At 45.8% G+C, this 13210-nt stretch overlaps 4 protein-coding genes across 6 annotated transcripts; 2 read left to right on the top strand and 2 right to left on the bottom strand.

Moving 5' to 3' along the window:
• Positions 1-71: 71 nt before the first annotated feature.
• rtet (major facilitator superfamily domain-containing protein rtet) lies at positions 72-2308 on the bottom strand. The gene is made up of 6 exons (XM_020961633.2): positions 1723-2308; positions 1320-1661; positions 1186-1259; positions 726-901; positions 354-659; positions 72-298 (listed from the first exon to the last, which is right to left on the bottom strand). The coding sequence occupies exons 1-6, from the start codon at positions 2149-2151 to the stop codon at positions 207-209; spliced, it is 1419 nt and encodes a 472-aa protein (XP_020817292.2). The 5' UTR covers positions 2152-2308; the 3' UTR covers positions 72-206.
• Positions 2229-6311, top strand: Sec15 (exocyst complex component Sec15). The gene is made up of 3 exons (XM_020961749.2): positions 2229-2997; positions 3078-4207; positions 4276-6311. The coding sequence occupies exons 1-3, from the start codon at positions 2922-2924 to the stop codon at positions 5380-5382; spliced, it is 2313 nt and encodes a 770-aa protein (XP_020817408.2). The 5' UTR covers positions 2229-2921; the 3' UTR covers positions 5383-6311.
• Tbc1d22 (TBC1 domain family member 22) lies at positions 5447-13142 on the bottom strand. 3 transcript variants are annotated; one of them, XM_086839297.1, is made up of 7 exons: positions 13075-13142; positions 8404-8872; positions 8129-8324; positions 7601-7769; positions 7014-7545; positions 6047-6270; positions 5447-5983 (listed from the first exon to the last, which is right to left on the bottom strand). In XM_086839297.1, the coding sequence occupies exons 2-7, from the start codon at positions 8819-8821 to the stop codon at positions 5849-5851; spliced, it is 1674 nt and encodes a 557-aa protein (XP_086695423.1). In that variant the 5' UTR covers positions 8822-8872; positions 13075-13142; the 3' UTR covers positions 5447-5848. The 3 variants fall into 3 exon arrangements, with proteins under 3 accessions (XP_086695423.1, XP_086695422.1, XP_020817410.1); XM_086839296.1 differs by lacking the exon at positions 13075-13142 and having other exon boundaries at positions 7601-7856; positions 8404-8938; XM_020961751.2 differs by lacking the exon at positions 13075-13142 and having other exon boundaries at positions 8404-8935.
• Positions 9169-12928, top strand: LOC110189552 (integrator complex assembly factor Brat1). The gene is made up of 6 exons (XM_020959685.2): positions 9169-9563; positions 9636-9819; positions 9896-11243; positions 11394-11598; positions 11659-11831; positions 11887-12928. Exons 1-6 carry the CDS (start codon positions 9440-9442, stop codon positions 12793-12795), a joined length of 2943 nt encoding a protein of 980 aa, XP_020815344.1. The 5' UTR covers positions 9169-9439; the 3' UTR covers positions 12796-12928.
• Positions 13143-13210: the final 68 nt, after the last annotated feature.

Consider the following 13210-nt stretch of genomic DNA (forward strand, 5'->3'; position numbering starts at 1 on the left):
AAAAACCTTTGGAAGTTAATTTTTAAGTTCTTCCAATTGCTAATTAATTATTCGCCCAAGAAAACCTCTCGTTTTGTATAAAACTGAGTATAAAAATGTGATCATTTTAATATAAAATACTTGTATATAAAAGCAATAAATTAAGTATAATGTGCAGTTAATACTTGCGTTGATCTCTAATATAATTCACTTTGTTCTTATTGCATTTAAATGCGAGCACGCTGCAAGGCCAAGGCTGGATATATGAGCAGGAGTCCACCGGCTATGTAGGTGATCTTTGAGCCTACGCACCAGAAAGCTGTAGAGAGTCTGGTTGTTAGAAGGAGTACTTCGGCGTATTAAATCCAACTCACCAATACTGCCCACCACGGGACCCAATGCCCGAGCCAGAGCTCCCAAGGAGCGAAAAATTCCTAAAACTGAACCCTTCTGGTCATCGTTGCCGTACTTGGACACCAGAGTGGTGAGGCAGGTGACAGCAAAGGCCGTTGAGATGGCGAAGAGGATCATGCCGGCGTAGAGCACTCGACTGCTTTCGGCCAGGCCAACTAATACGAAGGCGGGGACAATCAGGTACAGACTGAAAATGGCGTAGCCCTTAATCTTTGCCTCGGGCAGGCGACGAACCACCGATCCCTGTAGTAATGTCATAATAACACCTGCAATAAGTAAAACAGGATCAATTAAAACATTATTAAAGGAGAATGAGTTACACCCTCTCATACCTGTAGTCAAAAACATCTTGGCCTGGTCCATGGAGGTGTAGCCAAATTTGTGGTACATCAGGAAGGTGACGGTAAACTCCAATCCAGAGTACAGAAACAGATATAGGAAGTATATCAGTCCTATTGATCGTAAGGCCTCAATGTCTTTTTTGGGAACATTTTTGATAGCAGCAAATCTGTCAATATAATAAGTACCATGAAATACGATTGGTCAACCCAAATCCAAGCACTAACCACTACATTGTATTCAAGGGAAGGGGACACATTCCCTCCCTTCTAACCGACTTTAATCAGATGTGTTAGCTACACTTTCCCACTGATAAGACAATCATATAAACGTGCCGGCGTACCCGGCACCTGGCACAGTAATGATAATGTTCCTCAAACCAGTCAGGCAAGTCGACTTGATCACACGACAGGTTTACGTACCCACCACTTGCTAATTAATTCCATGACTTACCTAAATATGGCCGAGAAGTTGAGCAATTGCAGGCCGTATGACAAGGCAGATGAGATCTCCTTAACTCGTTTCTCCTGGGATATAAACCCTACGATTAGCTTAAATTTCTATATTTACATTCAGCCAATTCATACCTTTGGCAAAGTCTCGCGGAGACAACAAGCCAGAACTAGGAGATCGCCTGCAGCCAAACCAAAGGCCAGGAGCGAGGGCAGCACAAACCAAGCTCCTCCACTCTTATCCGAAAATATGGCGAACAGGGCTCCAATCATAGGTCCCACAATGAATCCAAGCGAGAAGGCCACGCCTACTAGGGCCATGCCCCGACCACGGGTTTTTACGCTGGACACATCCGTGATGACGGACATGCAAAGAGAGATATTACCCTTGCTGATGCCGCCCACAAAGCGGGCCAGAACGAACAGGGCGAAGTTACTGGAGCAGGCCCAGATCAGATAGGACAAGGCGATGCCAGACTGTGGAGACGGAAGTACAATAAGATTAACAAGTTTGGACTATGTTGTTTAGATTACCCACCGCACAAACCAACAGCACCGGCTTCCTGCCGTAGTAATCTGAGAGCCCTCCCACTATCGGGCTCGCAACAAATTGTAGAAAACTGAACATGGAACCGAGGAAGCCACCAAATAGCACCGATATATACCGCTCAGGGGCTCCGAGGAGCTGCTGAAACCAGCGAACACGCTCCGTGAGCACAGCGTACAACCCGGATGTATCATTCTGACGATAGTACTCCAAAAGAGACGGCAGCAGTGGCAGAATGATGGTGAATGCCAACAGATCAAAAAGCAAAGATACAAAGATGATGTATATCATGGGATCGCTCTTCTCCGGGTTTCCCTTTCCCTTTTCCAGCTTGCTGTTGTTGTTGTTGCTGCTGGACTTCACTTCCTCCGCTGCCGTGGTTGTTGTAATTCCATTATGGCGACTCCGTATGGTAGCCATAGTTATATGTCGATTTTCTTCCGGCCGTAATTGCGTGCGTGTACTAGTATTACTGCAACATAACTGTTTCTGCGGACCCGTAACTCCCCCGACAAGTATTTGGTCCCAACCAGAAGCGGAATGCTCAAAAACCGCCACCCGAAGTGAAAGTTTGAACGAGAATGGTAGATATATAGCCTTGTCAAGTCGAAAGTTGTATACCCTTGCTGGCAGTTTTATTTACATTGAGTTGCGCGAAGCTAGAGAAATTAGTCACCACAATAAACAAGAACGATATTTTCTAATAGATATTAAACCTATTAGCTTTAAGAGCAGCAATAGGAATATATTTCTTATTAAATATATTTTCCACAGTTGAAAATGTGTTAGAAGCTTATGGGAACTTTATAGTACTGTCTAAAAGAGTATAATAAGATGCAACAGCTGATTGGAGGCGGTTCAAGACGATCAGACGTGGTGTAAATTTTAAAGCCTCGTTTTCAACAGCACATAACTTCTGATAGGTTATAAATTATTTAAAAGGCAACAGCCTTTTGTTCCCTATACGTATTTTAAGTTCACGATTTTTAAAATAGCTTATGTTGCAGTTACAGTTTTAATTTAAAACAGATGTTTTGATACGGTCAAACTTGTTGCTTAAAAGGGCTTTAGGGGTTATTTAACACTGGGCGAACTGATCTGTTAACCAACACTGTACAGTCGGCTGATTAATAACTTTTTGATTACTTCTTTGAGAATTGCACTAAGAATTAGTAAAAGAGCGACTTAACATGTCCAAGGTGACCGTGCAAGACATAGAGGCGGTGGATGACTACTGGGGCCCCACATTTCGATCAATATTAGAAGGTAACCATCGTTTTCAGACCCCGTCTCGCCATTTGTTTACGCCCCATGAATTTTCAATATATGTTTGTATTTATTGGCAGGAAACAACACCAAGCAGATTGGCGAGCAGTTGGACCAGCGGATTCGCAGTCATGACAAGGAGATCGAGCGTATCTGCAACCTGTACTATCAAGGCTTCATTGATTCCATCCAGGAGCTGCTGCAGGTGCGCACCCAGGCAAAGCAGCTGCATGACGAGGTGCACTCACTAGACACTTCGCTGCGCCAAATCAGTGCGTCGCTAATCCAGCAGGGCAACGATCTGGTGCGAGCACGCCAGATTGAGTCCAATCTGGCCAGTGCCATTGAGGCACTAAAGTCCTGCCTGCCGGCTCTCGAGTGCTACATGAAGTTCACGCAGCAGGCCAAGAATAAGCAGTACTACCAGGCGTTGCGAACCCTCGAAACGCTTGAGACGGAGCACCTTGCCAGTCTGAAGACCCACAACTATCGCTTCGCCACCCAGATGCAGATCCAGATACCTATTATCAAGGAGAACATACGGCGGTCGTCCGCATCTGACTTTCGCGAGTTTCTCGAGAACATCCGCAAGTTCTCGCCAAGGATCGGTGAGCTGGCCATCACGCACACCAAGGAGCTGCAGAAGCGCGACATCAACGCTATAATTGCGGAGCATATGAAAACACACGCAAATGGAGGAACGGGCGGAGGTGGGACTGGTGCTGGCGATGGGGGTGACGATGACGGCGCAAATGTAAGTGCCCAGGACCTAATCGACTTCTCGCCCATCTACCGCTGTCTGCACATCTACATGGTGCTGGGACAGCGGGAATATTTCGAGAAGGACTACCGGCAGCAGCGTCGAGACCAGGCCAAGTTGGTGCTACAGCCACCGCCGAACATGCACGACAACCTAGAGGCCTACAAGACCTATATCTGCGCCATCGTTGGGTTCTTCGTGGTTGAAGATCACGTTAAGAACACTGCCGGCGATGTCGTCACCAGCAGTTATCTGGAGGATCTCTGGTCCAACTCATTGACCAAGTTCGTCAACGAGATCAGCATGAGCTCGTCGTCCTGTACCGATCCCAATATTTTGCTGCGCATCAAGAATCTAATCATGCTGTCCATAAACACATTTAAGTGTTATGGTTACACAGTGAATATCCTCTGGGAGCTCCTACACAACATGAGGGATCACTACAATGAGGTAAGTTCTTTCCTTTTGAAGGTAAGGGCGAGTCCCTAATATATGTAGATTACATTTTCTTTGTACAGGTATTGCTACAACGATGGGTGCATGTCTTTCGCGATATCCTCGACAAGGAGCAGTTCCTGCCCATGGTTGTGCAGAATGTAGAGGAGTATGAGGGTATCATTGAGCGGTTTCCCTTTCACTCGGAGCAGCTGGAAAATGCACCGTTTCCCAAGAAGTTCCCCTTTTCGCGCATGGTTCCCGAGGTATATCACCAAGCCAAAGAGTTCATGTACGCCTGCATGAAGTTTGCTGAGGAGCTTACATTGTCGCCTAACGAGGTGGCCGCCATGGTACGCAAAGCGGCCAATCTGCTCCTCACTCGCAGCTTCAGCGGCTGCCTTTCGGTGGTTTTTCGCCAGCCGAGCATCACTTTAACGCAGCTTATCCAGATCATTATTGACACGCAGTATTTGGAAAAGGCCGGACCCTTTCTAGACGAGTTTGTCTGTCATATGACCAACACGGAGCGGAGTGTATCACAGACTCCATCGGCCATGTTCCATGTGGCGAGGCAGGATGCCGAGAAGCAGGTTGGTCTGCGGATCTGCTCCAAAATCGACGAGTTCTTTGAGCTAAGCGCCTACGATTGGCTGCTGGTTGAGCCGCCAGGCATAGCTTCCGCCTACATTACGGACATGATCTCCTATCTGAAGAGCACCTTCGATAACTTCGCCTTTAAGCTGCCCCATATCGCCCAGGCAGCCTGTCGACGCACCTGCGAACACATTGCGGAAAAAATCTACTCGATCATGTACGACGAGGATGTTAAGCAGATTTCGACGGGGGCTTTGACACAGATAAACCTTGATCTAATGCAGTGCGAATTCTTTGCGGCTTCCGAACCAGTGCCTGGATTGAAGGAGGGCGAGCTCAGTAAGTACTTCCTGCGCAACCGACAGCTACTGGATCTGCTCATCCTGGAGGAGTGGAGCACGTACTTCCACGATTATGGCAAGCAGGAGAACCGGTATCATCTCGTGCAGCCGCAGTCCATTATTGTGATACTTGAAAAGATCCGCGAGGCGGACAAGAAGCCCATTTTCTCGTTGGTGCGTAAGAATGATAAGAAGAAGCTGCTGGAGACAGTTCTTAAGCAGCTAAAGCATATTGCCGAAAGGCAAAATTAGGATACAAAATAATCGATCGATCGCTCAGATTCCCCACAATTGTAATTTTAAAATTAACTCAACCTTTTAGCTATACATCTTTATTATTTTTAAGCTAATTTGAGTTTTCTTATGGAAAAAGTATGGAGCTGTTCTCCTTGACTTTTGATTCGATTTGTTTTTATAAAAGACAAATATTTCAATTGAAACTGCTGCCGTTGAACGTGTTAAATTGTATTTTGAATTCGTTTGATTCGTATGTACAAAAAGCGGAGTGTTTAATTAGAATATGGTTTGATTTCTGTTTAAATTCAAACGAAACGACAAAAAGAGAAAAACAAACAGATGAACGGCTAAATAACAAATTGTATATAATTATTAGATGTATGTAGCGTACGTTGTATGTATATAGGTATATTCCGCAGATCGTAGTAAACTATGTAAACCTCTATGTTACGTATAATATGCATTGTTTGTGTTGCTTTTGTCAACTCTTCGTCTCTAAGTGCTTGGGCGCGTCCGCATAGGTGAACTTCAAGCGGAATGCCTCGGCGAGCAGAACGTTGATTTGGCGATCGGACCAGTTGTGTGTCGGCAGATTTTGTAGCAGCAGCATCAGACCCTGTTGGCAGTGAGAATTATAATTGATTAGTGTTTGTGATTGGAGGAACTAATGCTAGCGCACCTGGAAATCGTTCTGTTGCATCAGCTGTTCCTTCCAGTGTAGCAGGAATGCCGCGCACACGTATAAATGGAACAACGCGAAGCCGTCGGACTCGGCCAGATATGTGTCCCACAGCCGGATGGTGCAGTGCAGCGGCAGTTCGCGTGTCAGCAGGTTGTTCATCCAGCGAAATGAGAATTGCAAATAGTCGACGCCATGCGTCTGTAGATGACGGTGTAAATTAACTGAAATTGAATGAGAATTAAATGTTATTTGCTTGTATATACATATATTTGGCAATTATAAGTTGGAAGGGCAATTAATGATGTGTCGGTAATTACCTCTCCCCCATCTGGGACCAAAACTTGAGGGTATTAACAATAAATACTCAAGTCGAAATATAATGAAAAAAGCCAGATGTTAATAATGTAAATGTTCTCAGCTTAACTTCTCTTATTACGCTCTTTAAAAACCACTTAGAGCGATTCGGTTGAGCGGTCACAAATTGAAAGTCAGCAGAGGAGCAAAAAATGAAAGACTTAGTAAAGGCTCTTAAATAATAAATTCTCAATATTATAATTGACTTAATTAAGAATGAACATATATAGCAAGGAAATGTTACGCTGAATATCGTATTCAAAATTTCGTAAAATGGTATACATACTTCGAAAGTTGTAGTATTGAAATTTATCGTTAACAAAACACGATATAAAGAAAATGTTCTGCTTGAGATGGTAGAATGATGGTGGTTGAATTTAAAATCCCTTAAATAATGCGCTATTATCTTGATCGTATCTGTAACCTCACGTTTGACAAAAGCTCATCAGAGACAATTCTGACAACAATAATCTGTAGCTTTAATATCGCCTTCAGTTGCTCACATTCTGGCAAGACGTTGCCATTTATCTTATCAGACAGCCAACATAATACCTATATCTATATTGAATCAGCTCTGATTGAAGATAATCTAGACAAGCAGTCGTCTTACCGTCAATGCGTTGTATCAGATCCTTGAGTTGATTAACCTTCTCTTGTATGCCCAGCTGGGCAAAGATGTAGTTGTCCTGGATGCAGTCGAGAAACTTGGAGAGGCACCAGAACGAGTCCGCCTCGATGATGTTGCGCGTCTCCTCGGGCAACGTCGACATATCGTACTTTTCGAGATCCGTGTCCGGTGATAGGGCCTCCTGGAGAAAGACAATGAAGAAGGGCGTGACCAGGTCGTTGATGCCTTGAACATAGCCCGATGCCGGATGTCGGATGGCCCAGATGAAGAGAACGCGCTCGAACATCTCCTGGACGAGCTGCTGCTGGAACAGCGGTATCTGCGGATTCATGCGTGGCACATCGATATGGATCTGGCGGTACGTGTCCTGTTGCGTCTCGTCTTGGCTATCCACACGGAAGTAGTTGTGTCTAAGGTCCTGGTAGCCCTGCCGCTTGCTCTCCAGCACCGCCATCCGTCGCTCACTCGACGGCGGCAGATATTTCGAGAGTAATCGCCAGCTGACAGCGCGCATCTAAAGTGGAGCTTAATTTTAATAATTTATTTCTTTGGCTGCGTTGAATTCTCACCTTCCGCGGCACTCCGGACCAACTAATCTTCTTAAGGGCCACCAAATCTAATTGCGGCGAGTCTAACAGCACCTGGAACTTCTCAATCTTCGTCTCGTATTCGCTGTCTTGGCAGTTTGAGCTGATCTTTTGCAACTGGGGCCTTCCCGGGTAGTTCCTTAAGCGCGATCTGTAAATGCAACCTTGATTATTATCCACAGGGTTCTTGCTTGCTTGCACTCTTGACTTTGCTGCAGCACGGTCTGCTGACATGGCTCTGAGGAAAGGGTGGGATAGGGAGTGGTAATCAATAAGGGAACGACTATTGATGAAAGCAGTTATCAGTCCAAAAAGGCAGCCTCATAAATTCTTTACATTCTTTCAACAAGGCCCTAAGGGCTTCCTTATGCGCCTTACGTCACCTAATTACCAGTGCGAAATCCGGGTGTGCACCTCCTCGAACTCTAACTCCACCCCTGACTTGTTTGCACAACTGTGGCGCTGAGTTCAACTTTCTTTTCACCTTCCCTAAGCGCGCTCGCCCCTTACCTGTTCTCATTGCTGTCCGGCAGCGATCGCCGGTCTTCCTTAGTTTCGTCCGAGGAGTTTCTGCTTCCTGAGTTTAGGTCTGCGCCATAACTATTAGCCGGCTTGGATGCGTTGTGGTTCTGGTTACTCCGTGAGTGCGTCTCGATCACATTGAGGGCGACAGTCTGGGACACCTGGCGCGAAATGCGAGCGGCATCTGTGGGGGTAACGGACCATTCCGATCCAAAAATATTGAAACAGATGAGCAAGAAGTTGATTGGCCAGAAAGCTTTTACCGCCGCCTGCTCCTACAGCCGCCGCTGCTGCCGCCTCCGAGCTAATGATGCAGAACTCATCGTCGCCCGTGTCCCAGGCATCGCTCACCGACTGCTGGTAGTCCCGAAAAGTGGACACCATGCCGGTGTTGGGGCCAGCGCCTCTTCCACCAACACCCACAACTCCGGCCCCGACCGACTTATCGAGCTCCCGCTTGGGACTGGGTCGTCCGGGCACCCGTCGTCCGCTGTTTTTCCAAAAGGTCGAGTTCGCGTTGGCCACAACGCTTCCACTTGCTGGGCTCAGTGCTCCGGCTGGAACTACAGCTGCTGGTGTGGTTGTTGTTGCTGTGGAATCTGCTGTTTGGCTTTTTACTGCTCGCTCTACATTATTATCCATCCTAAGGTTCGATTCGATGTCAGCGTCATTATTTTGCATCTACGAACAGTGTGACCCTCCCATGCCTGAGCTGTTGCGGCCGCTGCACGACTTTCCCAACAGTGATGCCAACACGACGTGAGTTCAGGAATGTGTGATCACGTTCGACATAAATTATCATAGATAATTAAAGAACAATAATAAATGCAAGCTACATTTACTTTTAAATTGGTATTGGGCGAGAATTATCCTAAATTAAAGTTAAATGCAACTTTAATTTTTGTCAATATTTCTATGTTTTGGATGTTCATTGCCAAAAATCTAAGTCAACTCTAGTTTAATTAAAATATTAATGTTATTTGCGTTAAAAATTTAATTTAGAAAAGTATTCTTCGTATGATTCGTAGGTTTGTTTTTTAAAATGCAACGGACAATAACAACAGTAATCAGTGACTAGTTCCCGAAAGTGCCTCCGTCGACTGCCCAACACCTGTGTGGCATTTCCAAACAACTGACGAACGGTCCCTCTGAATGCAAAACAAGTGTCGTCTTCGGCTTGATAAGCCGCCCGCAATCAACCGATTTCATTATTTTGTAGAACAATTGCAAGCGCTAAAAGTATGCCCTAAGAGGAATTGGCAGGCAAAAAGGTAGTCACTGTGGAACACCGGCAAGAAGATGCAGAAGCAAGAGGAGGTGCTGTCGCGCCTGCGCCAGATATTTGACATATTTTTGCGCGATAACTTTTCCACGACCAACAATGTTTACTTTGAGAAACTCCTCACCCACTTGCAGGCCAAGGGTGAGTGTCTAGTCTGATGTCTGGTCTGGTGTGCTATCAACTAATCCACCGACGTGTTTTGTGCCTTCGCAGAGAACGAGTATGTGCTGCAGGCTCCGTTTGTGGTCGACTGGGTAGACAAGTGCCTCACCATGGTGGTGGAGGATTTCAACAAAATCCACCCAAAGGTCGTCTCGTTCATGCTGAATCTGAGCAGTTATCTGGCGCGCAACGAGTGGATGATTGTGCGGCTGCGGGAGCTGGATATTGTGAACAGGTGAGTGTGAGTGGCGCAGAGATAACAACATGTCGCTACTGCTGGCTAATCCGTGTCTTCGATCTTCGGCTATCAGAATCATAAAACTGCTGCAGTCGGGGGATCGCAACTTCAACCCTTCGATAAAGCTGGGCGGCATTCGTCTGATGAAGGCCATTACAGTGTACAGCATGGGTCTTGCCTTTCTGCGCGTTCACCGTGCCTGGCCCCTGCTCATCCAGTACTCCAATAACGATCACACCCTTTATGTGGTGCGGGAGGCCAGGGCGGTCCTCTACGAGATGCTGTACAAGTCATGCGACAAGCTGCACGACAAGGCCGTGACACTGGAGATCCTTTCCGAGATCATGCAGCCAATCCACGACAATCTGTACAAGAATACCACCGACAGCGAGGAGCGTATCCACATTAAGGTGGACGACAACGAGCTGCTGCACAAAATCTCTGCGACGTTGGACCTGCTCTCCTACATCTTGCAACAGACGCTGGTGCTCGAGGAGCGGACCAGTCTGATAGCGCTGCTAAAGGAGTACCACGACTTTGAGATCACCATATGGAAGTTGATTGACATGACGCACAATCTGTACTTCATCGAAAAGATCTTTACAACGCTCAGCAGCTATAACTTTGCCCTGCTGATGCACGAAAAGTTACTGAATCCGGACTCTGTCGAGCCCCCTGAAGAGTTCACGGAGTTCGGACTATCGTTCTTCAATCTCATGAAATTCTTCATCACCCGCAAGGACGGTGTAAGCTTTGTCAAGCTGGCGGAACTGAATCACGTGCTGTGGAAAAAGCTCGGAGCGCGTGCTCCCAAGGAGATAGTTATACAGCAGGAGCGTGTCACTTTCGAGAACCAACTTATCTGCTTTCACATGCTACCTCTGCTCTTCTCCATGAAGTACGCCCAAAAAATCAGCGACGAGGAGAACAAGGTCGAACTCTTCGACGCCTATGTCGTCAAGCTGTTGGAGATTTCCTGCGAGCAAACTCTGCGACTCTGCTACACAATGCGGGACGCTTTCTTCACGGCGGATGGATCAGTGGGTCTGGTGACACCTGGGCTGGCCAACAAGTGCATCCACAGTCTGTTGGCCTTGGAGAAGGTCCTTGATCGAGAGCAGGCGGTCACTGTCTGCCAAGCACTGCTCTATGTCCTCCGCGAAGTAGTCGCCCTAAGCGTGATAACTAATAATATGCAGGATGACTGCCATAGCGTTAGCAGTGCGGGCAGTTCCTACCTGGAGATGTACCCTCGTGGAACTGAGTTGGTCGTCAACGATCCGAAGGTTCTTCATTCTGTCATGGTGGGTCTGCGCACTCTAATCGAACGTTTTAAGATCACGTGGAAGGAGTCTGTTGAGACCATTGGCCTGGTAAACTGTTTGGCATTTGTTCTGGAGAACAACAATATGGATGCCAGAGTGAGTATTCATTTATCTAACTTTTGTATTTTAGTTAATTAAAATTATTTGATGAAGTTATCGATTCGTGAACTTCCTTTATCAAACTACGAAATTTCTAGAATATATTAAATATATGTAAATTATTAATTAATTCATTATTTTCTGCAGTGCACTGTCCAAGCATTGAAACTCGTTCAGCTTGCCGTGGAACACTTTCTATCACCTAACATGGCTCTGTTGGTGGATAACTTGCAGGGCTCGGCACTGGTTTGCCTGGGTCCCATCATCGTCAAGCGGATGCACGACACAATGTGGGAGGTTCGTGACACAACGCTAGAGTTAACCACCTCCATTGCTAGTATCTCCCGCATCAGTAAGCTACCTTATTATTTTATTATTGTGTCAATTACCTGTTATTAATATTATTCCACAGAATTTCCCGCCTTTCAACGCTTTCTAATTGACTCGAAGATACCTCCGATAGTATACGAAATGGCAAAGAACGATTCGGAGAACTATGTCCGCGCATCAGCGTTCAAGTGCCTTTCGCAAATGGTATCCATTAATTTGCTGTGGGAGAATGGACTTAGTCAACTCGATCTTGTGGTTTGTAGCCCATCGCTTTTTCAATTTTAAATTACAACCTTTTAATTCTACACAGGATCACCTGCTGTTTGTGATGTATCGTGAGAACGATGATATTGTGCGCTCAGAGGCCGTCGTCACCCTAATGAAGATCTATGAGCACCGCAAGATACACAACAAGTACAAGAACACGCTGTTCTCAACCCTCAACTACTGTGTGGCCGGGGATCACCACGCGGAAGTGAAGTTGAGAGCGCTGGAGTTTTGGCGTCGGGAGTTCTACCGTCAGTTTACGAATCAGGGCATGATTGATGGTGTTTTTCCAACGGTTACCTTTTCCAAGGAGCAAAAGAAAATCGTCACGCTGACGGAGAAGGAGATTCAAACGAGCATTGCCAAAGTCTTTGGCGAGATGCAACAGTACGGATACTTCGGCATCATGCTGAAATGCCTGCGCGAAGAAGCCTCAATGGAAGTCCTTGAGTTTATCATAAAAGGCGTAAAAATTATGACTGAAAAGTTCGATCGCTACAAAGGCATAATGGAGGAGATCGAACTGAGATCTCCGCTCCTGGATAACGAACAGTCAAAGTTTGGTTTCCCATCACAAAATCAGGCAGCGACTGCTCCCCAGGAATCTGGACAGGGATCACAAATGAACTCAACCCAGTCGGACGACGTCATTGAGGCCATACTGAACTCGCAGGATGCACAGCTGTTGGAGAAGGCGTTCGAGACGCAGATGCAAATCAACGATGAGGAGGAGAAAGCTGCTGAAAAGCGCCATATAGATGAGTTCTACTACAAGCAGTTTGCTGTGCCGCTGCGGCAATTTTACGCCGAACTGAAGCATATCGACCTAGATCAGTTAGTAAAGCAGCATCAGGAGTGGTTCGAATGCAAGGAGAACTTCACGTCCCTGTTGGATGATATTCTGACCGCGATTAAGCGCGACGATGAAAACATGATTTCGGACTGCTACTAATGTCTACAGATCCGGTTAACAGTCGAAACCACTCTGTGAATTAAACTAAAAGTGTTTTTTCTTGAAATATAAACTATTTTTTATAACTATGTACGTTACAAATAAAATGAGATTTTATTCCGCCACCACAGAACATACCAATAAACTTAATTTTTTTTTAAATCCTCGATTTTATATTTGTGCCGTGGATTTATTATGTTTATCATTCTATTATGTTAAGGATATGATTCTATATGAAGACATATATTGCAAGGGTATATAAACGCCGGCTTTTCTTACCTTCTTTTTTTTATGAGCTGCTCACACAGCGGTCTTCTCCTGTTTGTTTTGGTTTTTCGGTTGGTGGTGGTAACTATTGATAGAGCAGACCCAAGTTTGTTATCGATATTATTTGGGTAAATTAAAAAATTATATT

The sequence above is a fragment of the Drosophila serrata genome, unplaced genomic scaffold (genome assembly GCF_035046125.1).
Source record: "Drosophila serrata isolate PLE 108 unplaced genomic scaffold, ASM3504612v1 contig_364, whole genome shotgun sequence".
In the NCBI taxonomy this organism is placed as follows: Eukaryota; Metazoa; Arthropoda; class Insecta; order Diptera; family Drosophilidae; genus Drosophila; species Drosophila serrata.

Coding starts and splice junctions, on each gene's coding strand:
- Tbc1d22 (XM_086839296.1), bottom strand. CDS start 8,821: ATGCAAAATAATGACGCTGACATCGAATCGAACCTTAGGATGGATAAT. Junction 7,546..7,600: donor GGTCCGGAGTGCCGCGGAAG/GTGAGAATTCAA, acceptor GCTCCACTTTAG/ATGCGCGCTGTCAGCTGGCG. Junction 5,984..6,046: donor TGCAACAGAACGATTTCCAG/GTGCGCTAGCAT, acceptor CACTGCCAACAG/GGTCTGATGCTGCTGCTACA.
- rtet (XM_020961633.2), bottom strand. CDS start 2,151: ATGGCTACCATACGGAGTCGCCATAATGGAATTACAACAACCACGGCA. Junction 902..1,185: donor AACTTCTCGGCCATATTTAG/GTAAGTCATGGA, acceptor TTATATTGACAG/ATTTGCTGCTATCAAAAATG. Junction 299..353: donor TCCCGTGGTGGGCAGTATTG/GTGAGTTGGATT, acceptor GACTCTCTACAG/CTTTCTGGTGCGTAGGCTCA.
- LOC110189552 (XM_020959685.2), top strand. CDS start 9,440: ATGCAGAAGCAAGAGGAGGTGCTGTCGCGCCTGCGCCAGATATTTGAC. Junction 11,599..11,658: donor TGCTAGTATCTCCCGCATCA/GTAAGCTACCTT, acceptor ATTATTCCACAG/AATTTCCCGCCTTTCAACGC. Junction 11,832..11,886: donor TTAGTCAACTCGATCTTGTG/GTTTGTAGCCCA, acceptor AATTCTACACAG/GATCACCTGCTGTTTGTGAT.
- Sec15 (XM_020961749.2), top strand. CDS start 2,922: ATGTCCAAGGTGACCGTGCAAGACATAGAGGCGGTGGATGACTACTGG. Junction 2,998..3,077: donor ATTTCGATCAATATTAGAAG/GTAACCATCGTT, acceptor ATTTATTGGCAG/GAAACAACACCAAGCAGATT. Junction 4,208..4,275: donor TGAGGGATCACTACAATGAG/GTAAGTTCTTTC, acceptor TTCTTTGTACAG/GTATTGCTACAACGATGGGT.